At 39.9% G+C, this 22795-nt stretch overlaps 1 protein-coding gene across 1 annotated transcript in view; it reads left to right on the forward strand.

Moving 5' to 3' along the window:
• Positions 1 to 22353, forward strand: part of DNAH6 (dynein axonemal heavy chain 6) — a 473665-nt gene extending 451312 nt beyond the window's left edge. Inside the window, exons 72-77 of the mRNA XM_082248007.1 lie at positions 4897 to 5024; positions 9389 to 9574; positions 9680 to 9752; positions 11582 to 11733; positions 18468 to 18690; positions 22186 to 22353. Of these exons, the coding sequence (XP_082104133.1) occupies positions 4897 to 5024; positions 9389 to 9574; positions 9680 to 9752; positions 11582 to 11733; positions 18468 to 18690; positions 22186 to 22289 (866 nt within the window). The 3' untranslated portion in view covers positions 22290 to 22353. The remainder of the gene's footprint in view (positions 1 to 4896; positions 5025 to 9388; positions 9575 to 9679; positions 9753 to 11581; positions 11734 to 18467; positions 18691 to 22185) is intronic.
• The last annotated feature ends 442 nt before the right edge of the window (positions 22354 to 22795 follow it).

The following is a 22795-nucleotide window of genomic DNA, read 5'->3' on the forward strand; positions in this document are numbered from 1 at the left end:
TCTTCCTCATGAATGTACACATAGCACCCCATACTGACAGAAAAACACAGAATCGTTGACATTGTTGCAGATTTATTAAAAAAGAAAAACTGAAATATCACATGGTCCTAAGTATTCAAACCCTTTGCTCAGTATTTAGTAGAAGCCCCCTTTTGATCTAATACAGCCGGGAGTCTTTTTGGGAAAGATGCAACAAGTCTTTCACACCTGGATTTGGGGATCCTCTGCCATTCCTCCTTGCAGATCCTCTCCAGTTCTGTCAGGTTGGATGGTAAACGTTGGTGGACAGCCATTTTTTGGTCTCTCCAGAGATGCTCAATTGGGTTTAAGTCAGGGCTCTGGCTGGGCCATTCAAGAACAGTCACGGAGTTGTTGTGAAGCCACTCCTTCGTTATTTTAGCTGTGTGCTTAGGGTCATTGTCTTGTTGGAAGGTAAACCTTCGGCCCAGTCTGAGGTCCAGAGCACTCTGGAGAAGGTTTTTGTCCAGGATATCCCTGTACTTGGCCGCATTCATCTTTCCTTCGATTGCAACCAGTCGTCCTGTCCCTGCAGCTGAAAAACACCCCCACAGCATGATGCTGCCACCACCATGCTTCACTTTTGGGACTGTATTGGACAGGTGATGAGCAGTGCCTGGTTTTCTCCACACATACCGCTTAGAATTAAGGCCAAAATGTTCTATTTTGGTCTCATCAGACCAGAGTATCTTATTTCTCACCATCTTGGAGTCCTTCAGGTGTTTTTTTAGCAAACTCCATGCGGGCTTTCATGTGTCTTACACTGAGGAGAGGCTTCCGTCGGGCCACTCTGCCATAAAGCCCCGACTGGTGGAGGGCTGCAGTGATGGTTGACTTTCTACAACTTTCTCCCATCTCCTGACTGCATCTCTGGAGCTCAGCCACAGTGATCTTTGGGTTCTTCTTTACCTCTCTCACCAAGGCTCTTCTCCCCCGATAGCTCAGTTTGACCGGGCGGCCAGCTCTAGGAAGGGTTCTGGTCGTCCCAAACGTCTTCCATTTGAGGATTATGGAGGCCACTGTGCTCTTAGGAACCTTAAGTGCAGCAGAAATCTTTTTGTAACCTTGGCCAGATCTGTGCCTTGCCACAATTCTGTCTCTGAGCTCTTCAGGCAGTTCCTTTGACCTCATGATTCTCATTTGCTCTGACATGAATTGTGATCTGGAAGGTCTTATATAGACAGGTGTGTGGCTTTCCTAATCAAGTCCAATCAGTATAATCAAACACAGCTGGACTCAAATGAAGGTGTAGAACCATCTCAAGGATGATCAGAAGAAATGGAAAGCACCTGAGTTAAATATATGAGTGTCACAGCAAAGGGTCTGAATACTTAGGACCATGTGATATTTCAGTTTTTCTTTTTTAATAAATCTGCAACAATGTCAACAATTCTGTGTTTTTCTGTCAGTATGGGGTGCTATGTGTACATTCATGAGGAAGAAGAATGAACTTAAATGATTTTAGCAAATGGCTGCAATATAACAAAGAGTGAAAAATTTAAGGAGGTCTGAATACTTTCCGTACCCACTGTATAGCAAAGCCCATCTATAATCAGTTGTGAAATTATGAAAACCTAAGCCAAAAGTGTTGTTTGCCATCTCAAATATAAGGATATTTGGAACTTAGCAGTACCCTTAGATGTAACAGGTTAAAGAGCATGTAAACCCAACATTTCTTATTCCTGATATATGCCTGTTGTACTATATACTTGTATAAAAAAAAAGTATCCTGTTCTCTTTGTATTGATTCCTTTGTCTGAAATCCCTGGTGGCCCTGCCAGTCCCTCTGCTTTCCTATTAAAAACTGACCTCCCTAAGCAGGAGAACACACAGTGGTCAGTTATCTAGCTGTGCTGGGAACTCAGCCTGCTCGCCTCCAATGATCAGACTTGTCCTGACCCCCCCACCCACAGCCTTTCATTGGGAAGATAAGTGTCCTGCTGTTTCTCCTCCCCCAGCTCTTTTGCAGCTGTGAACAGAGGGAATATAATCACTTATAAAAAAGAGAAAATAGGTAATTATACTTTTTGTATAGCTATACACAAATGTTTTGTCTTTGATTTCTATTTTAAACTGAATGGATTGTTTTACAAGGTGATCATTTACAATTGCTTAAATGTAATTCAATCTCAAACTCAAAGGTGTTCAAATGTTTATTGAAGCCATCACATCACAGCATAGAGTAATATTTCAGGATCGCACAGGACCCCTTCTTCAGGCTCATCACATACCTGAAGAAGAGGTCCTGCAGAGCCCTGAGACATTCCTACCCTATGAAGCATGGTCCAGAAAGACATGGATGAGCGAGTTTGGGGTGAAAGAAACTTGACTGGTGAAGGAACTTGACTGGCCTTCACAGAGTCCTGATCTCAAACCGATAGAACACCTTTGGGATGAATTAGAGGAGAGAATGCAAACCAAGCCTTATCTCCAAGATCAGTGCCTGACCTCACAAATGCTCTTCTGGAAGAATGGCCAAACATTCCCATAGACACACTCCTAAACCTTGTGGACAGCCTTCCTAGAAGAGTTAAAGCAGTTATAGCTGCAAAGGGTGGGCCAACTCAATATTGAACCCTACGGACTAAGACTGGGATGCCATTAAAGTTTATGTGCAATTAAGGACAGGTACCGATACTTTTAGTAATATAGTGTATATGTGATCCTAAGGCAGCTCCCACTGCAGTCCCCTTCCTCTCAAATCCCGTCATTTATGGTTCCTTCCAAATCTTACTGACAATGCCATAGATGATTCTCTCATATGCACACCCAGATCTGCAGTGTGTGTCTCTCAATAAAAAAAAAGCCTCCTCATAGCGTGATATGTTTCATAACAGCATTTAACCACTTGCCGACCGCCGCAAGTAGATATACTGCAGCGGTCAGCCCCGGCCAGGCAAAGTGACGTATATATACGTCACTAGCCTGTCACCGGCTTGTGAGCCAATAGCGGGCTCCCCAGCTCGTTCACTAAGGAGTCCGTGCATGTGACCGGCGGACCCGACGTCCGCCGGTCACACTGCGATTGTCGGTAGAGCGGGAGAAAGGCAGGCGGCTAATGTAAACAAGCCGCCTGTCATTCTCCCCTGTGTAAAAATGGAGATCAGACGGTTCTACTATGTAGGACCGTTGATCTCTGTTTTTACAGTAGTAGCCACAGCCAATCACAGTTAGAAGCACGCCCCTAGGACACACTTAACCCCTCCCTCTCCAATACAGTTAACCCCTTCCCTGCCAGTGTAATTTTTACAGTAACAGTGCATATGTATAGCACTGGTTACTGCAGTAATGTCACTGGTAACCCCAAAAGTGTCAAAAATGTCAGTCAAGGGTCTGATCTGTCCGCCACAATGTCGCAGTCCTGCAAAAAAAAAAAAAACGCAGATCGCCACCATTACTCGTTAAAAAAAAAAAAAAAAATTACAAAAATCTTTCCCTTTGTTAGTAAATGCGATAACTTTTGCGCAAACCAATCAAAATACGCTTTTTGCGATTTTTTTTACCAAACATATGTAGCATAAAACAAATTGGCCGGAAATTTTAAAAAATTTTGATTTTTACATTTTTTTGGGGAATTTCATATAAAAAAATGTGAAAAATATTGTTATTTTTGCAAAATTTACGCTCTTTTTTTGTTTATAGCGCATGATCAAAAAATCGCACAGGTGATCAAATACCACCAAAAGAAAGCTCTGTTTGTGGGGAAAAAAGGACATCAAATTTGTTTAGGTACAGTGTCGCAAGACCGCACAATTGTCCGTTAAATTCACGCAGTAAAAAATCGCAAAAAACCCCCTGGTCAGGAAGGGGGTAAAATCTTCCGGGGCTTAAGTTGGTTAATAAAGGAAAAAAAAACTCTCATGATCTCCATAGAAAAACAGCATTGAAAATGCCTAAAGAGAGTTTCTTACCAAACTCTGCTCTGTTATTAATACTGTGATGATGTCACACGTCAGAATCCAACCTACGCATTTCGTCATAGGAAAGACATTGTTAGGGGCGTGGCTAGCCAACAACAAGCATTGTTTATATATCAAGGAGGCGGAGATGGGCTTGCACTCCAAATAGACACAATTAGAAACTGTAATCACTGGTCCCAATGCTGTAGCCGGAAAACACACCGTGATGAATTCTATATTCAGCCTCTAGTAATTACAGATAGAGGGTAAGGAGTACTGAAACTCTAGACCATAATTATTTAAAAATTATTAAAAAAAAACAAATTAAACACGTATAAAAATATATAAATGATGTGATGTGATATATGGCTACTTCATTCAACATAAGAGCCACCAGGCATCAGAATATTCTGCCTGCCACATACCCTATGTTTTCTAAAAAATATTTAGCGAAATCTGTGGTCAGATCAGTTTCCTTTTTGGGGTCAATTTATTAAACTCTGCTTGCATTTTTTATCTCCCCATTTATCTTCAATGCTTTCAAAGAGTGCTTAGTAAAATATATAACAATGCAGAATTGTACCGTATATAGGACTTATGCTAAGAGAATACTCATGGAAAGAACAGGGGGTGTTTAAGGGTTGCAGCAGAAACTAGGAAATTAGAATAGTTTGCTAAACCTAGGCAGATATTTTCCATTTTCAGAAAATAAGCCTTTGCTTGTACTAATGACACTTATACAAATTATGAATTTGAAAACAATAAAATCCTGTCTAAATGTAAGATGTTTTAGACAGCACATAGGTCGCTGCTTTGGACATTCAGTAATAATGATGTTTTGACAGTATATTATTTTTCTGTGTGAATGAATCATCATTTTCTGACAATCTTCATCTAGTGTGCAGCACTCAGCTGTATTTTGCGTATAATAAACAATGTCAGTTGTGGGATTAATACATAAACTTGAAATGTTTTGTAGAAAAACTGGACATGGAAGCTGCATCAGAAACGCTGTTTACGAAGGACCCCAAAGGACGTGTTAGTTCATTGACAACTGTACTTGGACAAGAAGTAGATCGATTCAATTATCTTCTCAAAGTACTCAGAGTAAGTTTACCTGAAGTTAAGAAAAATAGATTTTCTTAGGTGTTAAAACCCAATTGAAATGTCAAGTTTTTAGTAAATAACTAAGTAAATTGTGCAAGAAAACAGTGATCTGTCCAGGTCCTATTTACATTTTTTGTCTAATTCAGCTCCAGCGGCAGCACAAAGTTCTAAGTTAAGTCAGCATGCTGCAGAGGACCGGGGGCTCAGTTTGAGAGCAATGGTTTGACTGCAACGGTTCAACATGTTCCCCTGCTGAGTGAGAGCTCTGCAATCATCAGGGAGAGCAATCTGTGCTAATTGCAGAGCTATTTCTCATCAGGGGGATGTTTTGGACAGAGAGATCACTGCTTTCACACATAGCATACAGTCCTTCGCTGCAGAATGCTGCCCAGGCATAGAATGCTGGGCTGAAGCTGAATCAGACTCATAACAGAAGCACGACCTGTACAGAACACAGTTTACCTGCACATTATACTTAAGGGAGAAGTACAGACAAAGCTTGTTTGGCTGTACTTCCCCTGAATATCTCAAGAGTGCAGACCGTTCTGCACTCGTGTGACCCATTTTTAGCAGACAGCGGATTGAAGCTGGCTGTCTGCTGATATCCTAGAGCCAATCCAGGCTCGAGAAAAATTTCGGCCATATGGTCGGAATCCGCCCACATCCCTGTACCAGCACCTGGCACAACCTCTCATCGAGCTGGTGAGAGCCTGAGCCAGCTGCTCCCGCCTGCCCTCTTACAGCCCAGCGCTCCAGTGATTGCCGGGAGGGGGGGGGGTGGCAGAGCGGAGAGACAGTGACCATTCACTGACAGTCAACAGCTCTCCACTCAAGGTGCTCTGAATACTGAGCGATCTGCAGTGTTTGATCACTCAATTCTCAGCCTTAGAGCCAGCGGGGGACAGATGCAGCTTTGGATCGATGCTGGATCTACCAGTAAGTATGATTCAAATAAAAAAAATAAAAAATCCTATACTTCTTTTTTAAAGGGTTAATAAACCCAAACTCAAAACTGTTGCAACTTACAAAATGTAAATTTGGTGGCTGCATTTTTTCCCTTTATTTTCACCTGGTGATCAGACCAGTATGTCGGGTATGTTCAACTTCCTTTAACCACTTTCCGACCGCATACTGTATATATACGGCGGCAGAGTGGCTCTCCCAGGCAAAACCACATATGGATATGTAATTTGCCTGGGAGGAGCTAGGGGGCAAGCAGGGGGAAGCCGATGCATGTGTCAGGCGGCTCCGATTGCCGTCTGACACTCTCGATCGTTCCCCGCTAAGAGAGGACGGTCGGCTGTTGTAAACACAGCCGACCGTCCTTCTCCCTGAAATGATCACAGAGCTCATGTGATCCTGCTATGAAGGATCGCATGTCTCTGTGATCATCTCACAAGCCCAACCCCCCCCACAGTTAGAATCACTCCCCTAGGGTCACATTTAACTCCTTGATCACCTATACTGTTAATGCCTTCCCTGCCAGTGGCATTATTACAGTAACAGTGCATATTTTTAGCACTGATTACTGTAGTAATGTCACTGCTACCCCCAAAAGTGTCAAAAACGTCAGTCAGGGGTCCGATCTGTCTGCCGCAATGTCGCAGTCCTGCAAAAAATTGCAGATCGCCACCATTTCTAGTAAAAAAAAAACATTAAAAATGACATAAATCTTTCCCGTAGTTAGTAGATGTGATAACTTATGCGCAAACTGATTAAAATATGCTTTTTGCAATTTTTTTACAAAAAATATGTAGCAGAAAACAAATTGGCCTAAATAGTTAAAAAATTTAGATTTTTTTATTTTTTTTTTTGAGAATGTCATATAGAAGAATAAGAAAAATATAGTTTTTTCTTCAAAATTGTCGCTCTTTTTTTTGTTTATAGCGCAAGAAATAAAAATTGCACAGGTGATCAAATACCACCAAAAAAAAGCTCTATTTGTGGGAAAAAAAGGACGTCAATTTAATTTGGGTACAGCATCGCACGACCACGCAATTGTATGTTAACCACTTAAGCCCCGGAAGATTTTACCCCCTTCCTGACCAGGGCCTATTTTGCGATTCGGCACCGCGTGACTTTAACGGACAATTGCGCGGTCGTGCGACGCTGTACCTAAACTAATTTGACGTCCTTTTTTTCCCACAAACAGAGCTTTCTTTTGGTGGTATTTGATCCCCTGTGCGATTTTTTGATCATGCGCTATAAACAAAAAAAGAGCGACAATTTTGCAAAAATAACAATATTTTTCACATTTTTTAATATGAAATTCCCCCCAAAAAAATGCAAAAATCAAAATCTTTTAATATTTTCGGCCAATTTGTTTTAGGCTACATATGTTTGGTAAAAAAAAAATCGCAAAAAGCGTATTTTGATTGGTTTGCGCAAAAGTTATTGCGTTTACTAACAAAGGGAAAGATTTTTGTCATTTTTGTTGTTTTTTTAACGTGTAATGGCGGCGATCTGCGATTTTTTTGCGGTACTGCGACATTGCGGCGGACAGATCGGACCCTTGACTGACATTTTTGACACTTTTGGGGTTACCAGTGACATTACTACAGTATTCAGTGCTATACATATGCACTGTTACTGTAAAATGACACTGGTAGTGAAGGGGTTACCTTTTTTTTAGAGGGAGGGGTTATGTGTGTCCCTAGGGGCGTGATTCTAACTGTGATTGGCTGTGGCTTGAGGTGTAGGAACAGTGATCAACGGTCCTACATAGTAGAACCGTATGATCACTATTCTTACACAGGGGAGAATGACAGGCGGCTTGTTTACATTAGCTGCCTGCCTTTCTCCCGGTGTAACGGACAATCGCGATTGACCAGCGGACATCGGGTCCGCCGGTCACACGCGTGGGGGGTCCGTGACCACGCTGGAGCGCGCCTCCGGCGTCGCGCGCTCGCTCCCTAGACCCTCACAGGCTAGCGACGTAGCCGCAGTAAATAGTCGTGCGGCGGTCGGCAAGCGGTTAAAGTAACGCAGTGCCGAATCGCAAAATAGGGCCTGGTCATTAAGGGGGCAAATCCTTCCGGTCTTAAAGTGGTTAACAGGCCAAGTTGTCAAGCAAATGTGGCAGTTAGAGGGGTGAGACAAACCATTATCACTGGCAGGGGTGATTACAATGATCAGCTTTTATTTTTTTATGTAAAACTTTTATTCCAAAAGGAGAAAAAAACTTTTGTTGGAACTGCTTAAAAGGTATTAGCTAGAGTTCAATTCACTAGTACTAGTGTGTACTAGTACACACTAGTACACATCTAAAATTTTTAGTGCTTCGTTCTAACACCTACCCCCCCCCCCCAAACTGAAAACGCTGCTGTCCAAAGATACTCTCTGTTACTTCTCCAGTGGAGTGAAGACACCCTAAGACAGGAAATATGCTACTGGAAGAATCACCAGGTAATAAAGGAAAAAATGCCTAAAAAAGAAAAAAAATGTAGCCACGACATTAAAGGATTGGTGAGCTGCAATCGATTACATTTTAGGTTTTGGGTTTAATCCTGCTTTAAATATACACTAAAAATGTAATTTTAGTTGATCTTTAGGTGATCTTGTCCAAAGTAAATGTAATAAAATTAACCCTGTTTTCTGCCTGATGAGCAAGTGACAATTGTGTGTTCAGCTTGGGGAGGTGGAAATAGAGTGGCGTAGAGAACAAGGCACACAATACACATTCAATTTATAATTAGCAGGATTCCAAATGTTTTTAATTCAGGATAGCAAATCAGACCTTCAGGTTGTTTCACATGCATATTGTTCTGTGTTATATAGTTACATAGTTAGTGAGGTTGAAAAAAGACACCAGTCCATCCAGTTCAACCTATCAATCTTCTAATCTTCATTATTTTGTTTTATATTGTTATTATTGCCACCATTTCCATAAAATAAGCTGGTAAGAAGCACAACACATTGAATATCGGTATTTATTATGTGTCACTTACTTATTGTTAATGGGTCAGTCCACCACCTAAACGTGTTATTTTAGCTATAGGTGAAGCCTGTTGGCCACTACCAGCAGCCTAGGACATGGTATAATCTACTTACATTTCTAGATACATCAGTTTATAGTTAGGAAATAAATAAGGAAGAGATTATTGCATTATTAGTATAGGCATGTCTATAGAATTGCCAAAGCAGCAAATAAATTGTGCCTGCTAGTTATGATTTAATAAAGGCAAGAATGGGAATGCATTTAAGATGAAGACAGGGGGCAAAGGGGATCCTATAATTTTGCTATAATATAGTTATTCCCTTGGATAATGCATTTTGTTGTAGTAAGCTTTAACATTAGCAAAACCTATGTTGTGCTAAGTATAATGCAGCTATTCCACATATGATTTGTTCTGTTTTCCCCACAGAATTCTCTAGAGACCCTCAATAAAGCTATTGCTGGCTTTGTGGTCATGTCTGAGGAAATGGAGCGAATATACAAGAGCTTCCTGAACAATCAGGTTCCTACATTGTGGGCTGATGCGGCATATCCCTCATTAAAACCCTTGGGATCCTGGGTCAAAGACCTGCTACTGAGGACCTCATTTATAGATGTAAGTAGGCAAGAAATGCTGGCTGATCCAAAATCAAATGTATCTTCGCATGGATAATAGTTCTCGCTTGAAAGTACAAAACATAATAACGTGAATTTTCTCTAGGCATGGATTCGAATTGGTCAGCCAAAGTCTTTCTGGATTTCAGGGTTCTTTTTCCCTCAGGGATTTCTTACAGGTAAGGTAATGCACTAATTCATATTGCTTTTGGTGCTTTGATTTTTATTTTATGTTAGTGACCACTCTGCAAAGGATTTACATATACAGGGACCTCCACATTGCACACCTGCCTTGTAATCCACAGCCATCATATTAAAGGGATAGTCCTATTAAAACTGATATTTCAATTTTTGCTAGATCCCTGTTGGGGATCCTATTGCTGAGATATCTGTACTTGGTTTGCTAGGTTTTCATACCTGCTGTGGCTGTTTGATGTTTTTTTAATTTTATACAACTAAGAACGCAAGATGAGGTTCTGAAACATGTAAGGTGGGTAAGAACACCCCAAGTTCTCAGAGGGACAGAAGACAGAAGGAGAGCTAAGAATCATGGCAATTCTATAGCAGGGAAACGTTTAGAGTATTTGGGAAATATAAGAAACTAGGGCTGTCTCTGGCCATCAGGATCCCACAATGACTAAAAAATATATATGTTAGTGGATTGACCCTTTAACTCTCAATCATAAGATGTTAAAGAATGCAACTTCTTAGCTTAACCCACTGTCAGTGTGAGGCAGGCAATACCCAGATACATTCCAAGTGATTCAGCTCTACTCAAAAGGTCATAGATAATATTAACCTCTGACCAACAGGACAGAGGTAGCCTAAGATGCACCAGCATGTATCTGGGTATTGCCTGCCTCACACTGACAGTGGGTTAAGCTAAGTAGGTGTCCCCACCACTGACACAGACTATGAGAGGAACTCCCTTAATACAAAGATACTGAGCTGCAGGTGTATTGTGACACCCTGAATGTAGATTTGATTAAAAAAAAATAATAATTTCAGCGTGAGCCTTCTATTCCTGTCACCCTGGCTGGTATGCCTTTCAGCGCATGTGTCTGTCATGGTCTGTCGCAGTGGGAAATATTGGTCTGTCTTGGTCTCTCTGGCCCTGAGGAAGCCATGCTGCGAAACGCATCGGCTGGCTGGGGACCCTTAGACCGCGCTACATAGAGACCCCACCATCTTTTGATACAGAGTATCGGCATTCCCATATGGGATTATTTTTCTACACATGCGTTTTTCTTTTATATGTTGCAATTGGATATATGTCTTTATGATATACAGTAAACCCCCGCTCCATCGCAGGTTCAGTTTTTGCGGTCCCAGTATATTGTGTTTTTTTTCCGTAATGTTATTTTACTATATAAATCATTCAAAATTAAATATTTTTGTGTTTTCCATAGCTCTTGCTATGTCTCTCAGTATCTTTTATGTGTGTAAATGAGTTTCTATTGTTTTAAAAGTGTGTTTAGAGACCTCAAAATGCTTTTACACGTACAGTGACAGTAAAAAAAACATGCCTACAATGTATTTTAATAGGGTTTTTCTATTTAGCGGATTTTCACTTTTCGCGGCTGGGTCCGCAACGTAACCCCCGCAATGGAGGGGGGTTTACTGTATATTTTTTATCATGTGTTTTTAAATAAAGATGTAATTTTTTTTTTTTTTTTTTTTATAAATTGTGTGATACCTGTGATCCTCCTCTCTCCATTAGCCTTTACAAAGCTCCATCCTTATTTTCTCTTTTTTGATGTTCTCCAAGCATTGTGCCTGCAGTGTACAGGGCCATTTAATGCAGATAGAACAGAGTGTGGAGACCACCTAAGCTCCTGTGTACCTAAACCTGCATAAATGTTGACTAAGCTACTTGTTCCGGGATTATCTTATATGGCCAGAGAACACAGAACAGAAAACATAGGTTCCCTTTCAAAATATTTGAGTGTATTACTTTTTTGTGTTTGTAATATAACTGTATATGTTAAGTGACCTTCTTTTGTTTTAGGAACACTTCAAAACCATGCTCGAAAATATAACTTGCCTATAGATGAACTTAGTTTCCATTACAAAGTTCTTCCATGTTATCGCGACCAGGCAGCTGTCATTGAGGCCATTAAAAGCATCAAGTTCGGAGAAGAGCTGCCAATGGATAAACAGGTATAGATAGTCTAAATAAGCTTACAAGATTTTCGAAGTAAAGTGAAATGCATACATTTTAAAACTATGGTCATTCTTACTAACTACAACATTTTGCATCTCTATTATTTGTCATCTATTGGCTAGGAACATGGCAGTATGGGTGAACTTGTGGTTCAAATTACCTTAAAGTAGAAGTCTGGTATATTATTTAATAGGGCAGCAGTAGAACCTCGCATGTTTTTTTTTTTTCATTTTTTTTATGCACCCATGTGAAGATTCCACATTCTCTTTGCTGCCGTGTTCATCAAAAATGTATTAGAAGTTCGTAGAAGTAGAACGAGCACACAGAAACCAATAATAACTTTTCAGAGGTTCTAATCCTTTCCCTATCTACAAATAAAAAAAAGCTGGGTAAATTTGTGAAAGTTCATACAGTTTTAACTCTTTATGACCTGATAGATTAAAACACATATTTTACGGGGGGTTGGTTTTGTACACTTGTCTCTCCCAACAGTGCAGTAGTCCTCACAAAGAAAGAAAATAAGGGTTACCATGGGGGTGTATATGCAATGAACTCCAATGATCACTGGTGCCAAACTGTGGCCTTGTCTCCTGATTCACATTTGATTTCCACAGACAAAAACATTTTTCCTTTGAAAACATTCTTGTTTTTCAATATAACCACTTGTAAAACATATTTAACCACTTGTAAAAAATATTTATTTATTTATTTTATGCAGTTTTTTTTCATACTGTTTGATAGAGTTAATATACACTATATTACCAATAGTATTGGGACTCCTGCCTTTACATGCACATAAACTTTAATGGCATCCCAGTCTTAGTCCATGAGGTTCAATATTTAATTGGCCCACCCTTTGCAGCTATAACAGCTTCAACTCAACTGGAGGGGGGATTATGTTGTAGGGTTTTTTTTTAGGGGTTGGGCTTGGCCCCTTAGTTCCAGTGAAGGGAACTCTTAAGGCGTCATACCAAGACATTTTGGACAATTTATGCTCCCAACTTTGTGGGAAAATGTCTTGGTATGCTGATACCTTAAGAGTTCCCACACCATAATCCCCCTTCCACCAAATGATTTGGACCAGTGCATAAAGCAACGTCCATAAAGACAAGGATGAGTGAGTTTGAGGTGGAGGAACTTGGCTGACCTGCACAGATTCCTGCCCTTAAACTGATAGAACACCTTTGGGATGAATTAGAGGGGAGACTGCGAGCCAGGTCTGTGTGCCTGACCTCCCAAATGTGCTTCTGGAAGAATGATCAAACATTCCCATTGACACACTCCTAAACCTTGTGGAAAGCCTTCCCAGAAGAGTTGAAGCTGTTATAATAGAAAAGGGTGGGCCAACTCAATATTGAACCCTACAGACTAAGACTAGGATACCATTAAAGTTCATGTGCGTGTAAAGGCAACTGTCCCAATACTTTTGGTAACATAGTGTATATGTGATCCTAAGGCAGCTCCCAGGGAAGTCCCCTTCCTCTCAAATCCCATCACTTATGGTTCCTTCCAAATCTTACTGACCATGCCATAGATGATTCTCTCATATGCACATCCAGATCTGCAGTGTGTGTCTCTCAATAAAACAAAAGCCTCCTCATAGTGATATAATTGAAGACAATATTGCCTTGGCTTAGCCTTTATATGTTCCTGTATATTATTTTAAAATCTTCTATTATTCCAACCAATCAAAGCCTTAAATCTTGTATAAAATTATAGTGTATGGTAACTGTAAATGTAGAGGGACTTTAATTTTTGACAAAAATGGTATAGCGCTATACGTGAAATATTGCACTATAACTTGCAACATACATAACTTGTACAAACAAATATGTAAATAAAATCTGCGCCAGAATATATTGTGGAATGAAGAGGAGATTGTCATAGATTGCTATAGATTAGAGGAACTGCTCTTCCTTCAGACCATTTTATGTGAAGTTACTGGCCTTTTAGTGGCACTATCAAACTGCCCGCGGTGATTTCCCTGCAGTGCTAGGGCCTGTAGCAAGTACATTTTGGCTCTGTAATTAAATCATATAAATAAAACACCAAACTCCTTTGTGTAAACAGATGATAATAAAATATTTAAAGCCCGTCTCTATAGAGTGGAGAAAGGTTGGAAGCTCAGATAGTTTTCGTATCTCTGTTTCTATCCTAGTTGGAATCTTCAGAGAGGATCAACCGGTCAATTGTAAACATCTTTATTAAAGTATATATTTGGTAAAAATAGAACATAAAAAATTGCAAAAACTTGAGACATGACAAAAAGTAAAAATTACAATGTTGTCAAATCTAGACAAGAAAGCAGCTACAGACACCCACACATCCACCACACACTCATCCAATCCGATGGTTTAATCAAAGAGGCACTAGTGCAAGTGGCTGCAGATGAATTATTATGTGATTTTTACCACAGTTGGCCAGTCTATGACTCCAAAGGTAGTACAGGGCCAGACGTGATGTTGAGTATTTAAAGGGATGGATGGCTGGATCTGCTGAAACAAAGTCAATCAGTGGTGCATTTTCATCGTACAGCCGTAAGTACAGGTAAAGGCTGAATGGGGTCTGTGCACCGATGAACTGTATGGTACCCCAACAGCTAACCTGGCTGTGTAAAGCTGGACTGTGGGCGGGTGGATAGGTGCAGATAGGAGCGGTGTGCATGCAGTACCTTGCTAGGAGGCCGGCCACATGTGGGTGAGTCAGTGTCCTATGAACAGTATACACAAAGTAAGTTAGTGCAATCTCACCACTCCCCAGCTGCGCTGAAGGCTCCAAATGCCTCATGGACAGAATCCACAAAGAGGTAGTCCACCAGAGCACTCTTCGTTCATGCCGCTCCAGGCGGCATCATTACCTTTGTGACTTCCATTTCTAGACCAGACCCTGCAGACTCCCACACCCACATCATCTACCTGTGAACCAACACTGCACACATGGAGCAGCACACTACCATCCACTCCCTGTATTAATTGTATGGGGGTGATTTGACTCTGTATGGGGCGTTGGTGCATGAGATAGAGTTTGAGGTATCTGATTCTTTAAGGGATACTCTCCTCTAATTCTAATAAAGACAACAATGCAAATATAACAGAGGTTTTAACCTTTTCTCATTCGTTCCAAACCTTAAATTGCTACTAAACTCACAACAGTAAAATCAGTCTGTATATGCAGTAATATTCACTTTGGAACCTAAGGGGTTAATCCCCTGCATTGTGTATAAAGGCTGTTTGATCCTGTCTCTCTGATCCCCCCCCCCCTTCTTCCACTGACTCCAGAGCATTTCCTGATAGAACAGAGCCTATGGAGCCAGGCTGCACATGCTCAGTTTGGTGTGTATTGCTAGAGAGTTTTTTTTTGTGCATGTGATCAGCACAGGGCCAATCAGCACTATCCAGACAGAGGGTCAGGGGGGGAATTAAAACTCCTCCTACAAGCTTTACCAGGCAGTGATACAAGTCACAAGAGTGCTATGAACTGCTGATAAGAAAAAGGTATTTAGAAGTTTATATTTACTACAATAATTGAATATTCATTGCTCTGTTTACTGTGGGAAATCAGATATAGTGAATGCAGGGCCCTGGGTTTAGTAGCACTTAAAAAAAAAGATTTGCCTGGAGTTGGGCTTTCAAGATCAAAGTACAAAATGTGATAAAATTCATTAAAATGTGTACTGGTTAGTAAAATTGGTATAAACTTGGTATCAACTACTCTTTTTGTGTTCATAAAACAACCAATGCTTGCTCACTCTTTGATTGAATATGAGAGAAGATGAGGAGTTGATTATGATGTCTATGCAAGCTTTTTTTTTTTTTTTACCTCTGCTCACGATCTACAGTATAGCATATATCATAGATAACACATTTCTTGTATACAGATTCACCTAAAACACAAGACATGACAGCAACATTGTATGTTAATGAACTGAAAACTTTTAAAAAAAGGATCAAATAGGAAAAAAGCAACCAAACCAATCAAGTAATTAAGATCAGTTTTGTTTTAAGTGAACATACGTGCAGTAATAGAGGCGATACATAAAGGTGTACACCAAAAAGGTTATATTATAGACTATAGAGTAATGTGCAATTATAAAAAATGTTATGGCTTGTAAACACTTTTGAACTGATAATCACATATAACCTATCTATTGCTTTAAACATGGATGCCTATTATCTTTTTACAATTGTCTATACTGCAAGCTGTTTGTTTTCCACTGTCTATTCTTCGTTGGATGATACAGAAAATTGAATTCAGTCACCTTGGATGAAAAGACCAGGAACATAATTGTGTTTCACCTACATGATGATGTGTTCATTCTGTAAAAATTACAGTATGTACTGCAAATGCAACCATAATACTAAGCATTGTCAAGCCAGATCAGGATATTGTGAACCTAATTTTCTTTTGTACTAGAAACCTTGTACAATTTGCAACTACAATACAACAGAGATAAGGCTTACAAGACCTTTACATGAAACCAAATTTAGACTGTTAATCCAATGGACATAGTGACCAAGTTCATTTTAAATTCTGTTTACAGTAAGTTAGCATAACTGATATGCCCAAGATTATAAATGATTGTATACCAAAATACTGACTTACAGGTCTAGCTGGAAGAAAATAAAAACTGCATTATAATTACTACCTGTGACAATAATAATAAATTAATTCCTGCCAAGAAAGTTGGATTATGGGAAGTAGGTAAAGCTTCACCAGAAGGTGGATGAAGCTGGGGCATAACTAAACAGATCATATGTTAGGATGACACAAAGTCAAAGTCAAAGCTACTTTATTGTCAATTTTTCCACATGTACAATACATACATACAGAGAATCGAAATTACGTTACTCTTAGACCCCCGGTACATGCAGATAACACTAACAATACAGCCTAAAAAAAGCAGAGGAGTATGCATATAGGCTGTTTACTTAGCTTAGTGAATAAGGTGAAGTGCGTCTGACTTCCATCATCCAATCACATGCGAGCAAAAATACAGTTTTTTTTTTTTTTTACAATTACCTTGCATGTCATTGGATATTCTTGAATTCTCATGAATTTTTGCCACATTCACTTTGCTAAGGGAAAATTCCCTTACAAAATGCAAATTGAGCAGCCTATTTGCCTTTAGTATATCAACCCCATAGAGTAGACCAAATTGAAGTTCATCGACAGCTAGTTGCTGTCTCTGCACCCATGTTCAATTTGATCTTGTTGCTGTTTACTGCAGACTGCATGATGGTTAACTGGCTCCACACATTAATTATTTGAACCCAGAAGGAAAAGATTTGAACATTGATTAACGACATCCACTGTTACTGATGAAGAGAGGGAAATAGTGCACATCTTACTGTCTTATGTTGACATTTAGTTCAGCTCTGACTGTGGATAGTTGTGTTCATTACCTGAAACCTTCCTCAAAGAACTCCACATACATACATTTTTATGGCTCATTCACACTTTTACATGTAAATTACAGTGCCTTTGGTAATGAACACATGTATGATCCTTAAAGTTTCCCTTTCAATCACCACACTATACTGTACCACTTAGATTTGAACAAAAGGAATGAGTAAGATTTCTACTTGAAAAATATTTTCATACAGTAAAATGCATGTGTGTGGACAAGTACAAAACATGGGTGTTTGTTATGCTAGTTTTGCAACTTTCCGATTTTACCTTGAACCTTGATTTGCCCCCCATGCCCCCCATGCATATATCTGTAGATCAGGACTAGTGGCATGATTAAACATTTTCTTGTTATATTCAGCTCAATAATATAGTGTGCGAATTTGGGAATGAGGCATATCAAACCATTGCAGAAAGTGCATCAGAAAATCCACTCTCCATTTAATAACGTTTTATTTGCAGCATGCTGTAATGAATATTGTAATCCCTAACTTACCATGAGTTCAGTTTTAAACAACAGAAGCAACCCCACGCAGTTCACTATATATAGCTCATCACACAGATAGCCATTTAGCAGCCAGAGCTTAAATTATACAATCAGAAGTGATGGGCTGAACACCCCCCAATTCGGTTTGCACCCGAACTCCCAAACGGGGAAAATATTCAGACCCGAGCCGCAAACTCTATTAAAGTCCTATAGGACCCGAACATAAAAAAATAAAAACTCCCCATTTTGAAGGCTTATATGCATGTTATTGGCCATAACATGGTATAGGGGCCCAGATACTGCCATGGGGATTTTTATCAATGTAAAAAAACTTTTAAAAAATATCTTTTTAAAGGAGCAGTAACTTTAATGATGTTTAAAGTGAAACAAAAGAACATGAAAAATTCCTTTGAATATTGTGCCTGGGGGATCCCCTTATTCTGCCTGCAAAGTGGCTGTAGCATGTATAGAACCTGCTGCAGCAAAACTGACATATATAAAGAAAAACCCTGACATTGAAATTGATTATCGTGGCTGCAAGTTATTGTCGGCAATTTAAAAAAAAAAAAAGAAAAACAGCATGGGCCTGGGGGGCATGCATACCAGGCCCTATTGACTGTGCGCTCAGGGGCGAACATCCCGTCAAGCACACAGAAAATTTGGATGCCGAATGAGCGATGTAGTTGATGCTGTTCCCAATGTATTATAAAGTATTGTATTATTATTTCAAAATGGATATATTTGTGTTCACACCTAAAGTACATTTTCTTTAGAAAATGTTGACCCAGAAACATTGTTGACCCAGAAACATTTGATGCACTTACTATCACTTTGCAGCTACCTACTCCTGAGGATGGTGTGTTGGTTCATGGAATGTATATGGATGCCAGTCGCTGGGATGATGAAAACATGGTGATTGAGGATGCATTGCCAAGACAAATGAATCCAGTACTGCCTGTGATACACTTTGAACCACGCCAGAACTATCAAGCTAATTCCAGTTTGTACCAAGCACCACTTTATAAGACTGGAGCCAGAGCTGGGACACTTTCCACCACAGGTAAGATTGTGATTAAACAAAATTTGCCTATAAGTCTTCTGTGTAGTTGGTGTCATTACATTTTTTTTTTAGCTTTGCCGAAGGAACTCTCATTAGTCTACAGAATACTTTGGTGATTACAACATTTTGGGCTTGATTTACTATAGGCAAATAGACCGTGCACTCCTATTTAGTGAAAGTGGTGAAACTTCACATTGAAAAGAATACCCAATTAGGTGCAAGGAAAATTAAAAAAAACAGCATTTTTGCTTGCACATGATTGGATGATGGAAAGCAGCAGAGCTTCACCACGTTCACTAAGCTCTGGGGAAAATGAGTGCAAATGTACTTGCAAAGTACACAGTCTATTTGCCTTTAGAAAGTCAACCCCTTTGTTTTAACACGACACAGGTCATGCTGTTCACTTTTGGACTTGTACATACAGGTAAGCATATAACAAGGCTTACCTGTAGGTACAGTGAATGTCTCCTGAACTTACTCTCCGAAGGGACAGCATACCGTGCCAGACCATCAGAGCTCTGTGCCAAAGGTGGGAGTGATGTCATGTGGCCCCAGCCATTCATATAGCTAGAGCCTGCAAACCCAGAAGGAAGACCGGGTGAAGATGGCAGCACCAGGGAGCTGTGACAGCGCTGCCATCTTCACCCGGTCTTCCTTCTGGGTTTGCGGGCTCTAGCTATATGAATGGCTGGGGCTGCATGACATTACTTACACCTTTGGCACAGAGCTCTGATGGTCTGGTATGGTATGTTGTCCCTTCGGAGTGTAAGTTCATGAGATATTCACTGTACCTACAGGTATACCTTATTATGAAAAAAAAAACAAGTCTAAATCCCATATGAATGAGAGTGACCAGTGGCGCACAACATAAATCCCCGTGATTCAAAGTGAATAAAGTGATAGTCACAAAGTCCATGCACAGTTTCTATATGTTTGAATGAATCCATATTCAATCGATGACAATCCTGATGTAATGCCAATCACCACACGTGAGAAAGTGACACCGCTCCCTCTAGGTATTAAACTCACCAGAAATCTGGCCAAAATGCACATATCCAGCAAACCAGATACGGGGCTGTGTATAAGTGTACTGTATATCCAACAGGGTAGTCAACAGCTTCATGAACATGACAGCAGCTTGGTCTAAAGTGAACAGGATAGATTTGTCCCAAGTCACCCAGATTTCAGAATAGTCACCAAAAGTTGTAATTTCTTGTGCAAATCCTACAAATAACAGTGTTTCCTGTTGCTAGCTGACCTGACAGCCCTAAGCCAATTCCCCAGCAACTAGCAATAGTGTTGACAGCCTGCTGTGTGAGGGAGTGGTGTAATTTTCTCACGTGGTGTGGTGATTGGCATTACAACAGGATTGTCATTGATTGAATATTGATTCATTCAAACATATATGAACTGTGCATGGACTTTGTGATTACCACTTTATTCACTTTAAATCACGGGGATTCATGTTATGCGCCACTGGTCACTCTCATTTACATGGGATTTAGACTCATTTTTATATTTTGTTTTACCTTTAAAGTGGCCAGCACTGTTTCATTTTACATTGTATATTGTATATTTGGTCTATTGTATGCCTTCTTAATTAGGAGTGGTGATTTATCACTTTAATTATATTCTCCTTTCTCTTTGCTTAGGCGCAGTGGTAGGGTTTATCTATAGAGCGCCTTTTAGGGTGAACCTTTTTTTTTTTTTCTTAAAACCTTATTATATGCTTAATTGTAAGTACAAGTTCAAAAGTGTAATTTTAATTCCACTTAAAAATCTAGTCTAGTAATAGAAAGCTATATATTTAGATACTTTCCAGTTTTTTTATAGCCCATCCAGCTATATGATCCTTTGCAGCTAATTCTGCTAATTCGAGATTATCAAAACATTGCATCTGGGCATAAAGCTAAGACTGCCTACTTTTAAAAGTCTTGTGAAAGTATACAGTATGTTATGACCACAACAACATCACATTTTAGTCATTTGTATAGTTTTCACTTACATTTTTGCAGTGCTAAACTGCAATGGAGGCACTTTACTGGTGCTTGTTGACCCACTCTGGCTTTATATAAACAGACTGATGAAATGTCTGAGAGACTAGCCTTTGCATAGACATTTATTTTCAGCACAATAAAACAGGTTACTTATTTTAACCACTTAAGCCCCGGAGGATTTGGCTGCTAAAGGACCAGGGTTTTTTTTGCGATTTTTTACTGCGTGACTTTAACGGACAATTGCGCGGTCGTGCGACGCTGTACCTAAACAAATTTGACGTCCTTTTTTTCCCACAAACAGAGCTTTCTTTTGGTGGTATTTGATCACCTGTGCGATTTTTTGATCACGCGCTATAAACAAAAAAAGAGCGTAAATTTTGCAAAAATAACAATATTTTTCAAATTTTTTTATATGAAATTCCCCCCAAAAAAAAGTAAAAATCAAAATTTTTTAACATTTTTCGGCCAATTTGTTTTATGCTACCTATGTTTGGTAAAAAAAATCGCAAAAAGCGTATTTTGATTGGTTTGCGCAAAAGTTATCGCGTTTACTAACAAAGGGAAAGATTTTTGTCATTTTTGGTGTTTTTTTTTTTAACGCGTAATGGCGGCGATCTGCGATTTTTTTTCGGTACTGCGACATTGCGGCGGACAGATCGGACCCTTGACTGACATTTTTGACACTTTTGGGGGTACCAGTGACATTACTGCAGTAATCAGTGCTATACATATGCACTGTTACTGCAAAAATGACACTGGCAGGGAAGGGGTTAACTTTATTGGACAGGGAGGGGTTAAGTGTGTCCTAGGGGCGTGATTCTAACTGTGTAGGGACATTCCTATTGGTGTAAAAGCAAAGATCAACCGTTCTACATAGTAGAACGGACAGATCTTCACTTTTACACAGGGAGAACTGACAGGCAGCTTGTTTACACAAGCTGCTCTGTCTTTCTCCCTTCACAGGAGCGATCGCAGTGTGACTGGCGGACATCGAGTCCGCCGGTCACACGCACTGACTTGTCTGTGAACGAGCCGCGGCGGGCGCGCGCCTCGGCGGGCGCGCGCCCGCCCGCGATAGGCTCGCAAGTCAGTGACAGGCGAGTGACGTACCGATACGTCACTCTGCCTGGTCGGGGCTGACCGCCGCAGTATATAGTCGTGCGGCGGTCGGCAACCGGTTAAAAGCATTATAGAGAGTAATGCCATACCCCCGTCACTCTCTTTCTTGTTTCTTGCAACCCTTGACTTAACAATAGCCATATCTATAAACCTAGAACTAACCTTTCCTATAACCCTAGCTGTGAAGCCAACCCTAACACTAACCCTCCATAATGTAATATTAACCCCTTGTTTGCACAATCCCCACTTCTACACCACTATCCTCTATGCCAAAGTCCAACCCCTGTGCTATTATGGTTACATGGCCCTCTTGAACATTTATACAGGGGTTCCAATGAGTAGAATTCACCTCTTACCTATTTTTGCTTTTTTTTACTAGGCCATTCCACTAATTTTGTGGTTACTGTGCTTTTACCATCGAAGAGACCAAGTGACTACTGGATATCAAAAGGATCAGCACTACTGTGCCAATTAAATGAATAAATACAGGACAAGAAAATACACAACTTGTTAAAATAAATTGCCAAATGTTTTACAAATGTTAACTGTTATTACTAACTAGTTTCAAAAGAGAATATATATTTATTTGAATAACCACATTGCGGCAGCTGTAACTCTTACTGGATGTTTCTAGATTTATTTTATTTTTATTTTTCTAAATGGTCTAAGTTTGTGAAGGGTATTTATTTATGTTTTCTAACAGAAAGAAAGATATATTTTTTTTCAAATTGATTAGTCTTTATCAATGTAAAATCAGTAAGCATACTCCAATCTGCCCTCCTTGACCCAAGAATTTGGTAGTTTTGGACAATGCCATTTTGCCTCTTGCATACCATAGAGATAGGAAAGCCAGACTGTCACTGTCCTCACATCAAAAACACATCTTCTCCTCCTATGACATGTGTCATTACTCTCTGCATATGGCCGTGGCCAGAAGGAGTTGTGGCAGATGGCGATGAAGTCTTAGCCAATGACTTTTGGCAAAAAGT

This window comes from Pelophylax lessonae (assembly GCF_965119305.1).
Source record: "Pelophylax lessonae genome assembly, chromosome: 1".
In the NCBI taxonomy this organism is placed as follows: Eukaryota; Metazoa; Chordata; class Amphibia; order Anura; family Ranidae; genus Pelophylax; species Pelophylax lessonae.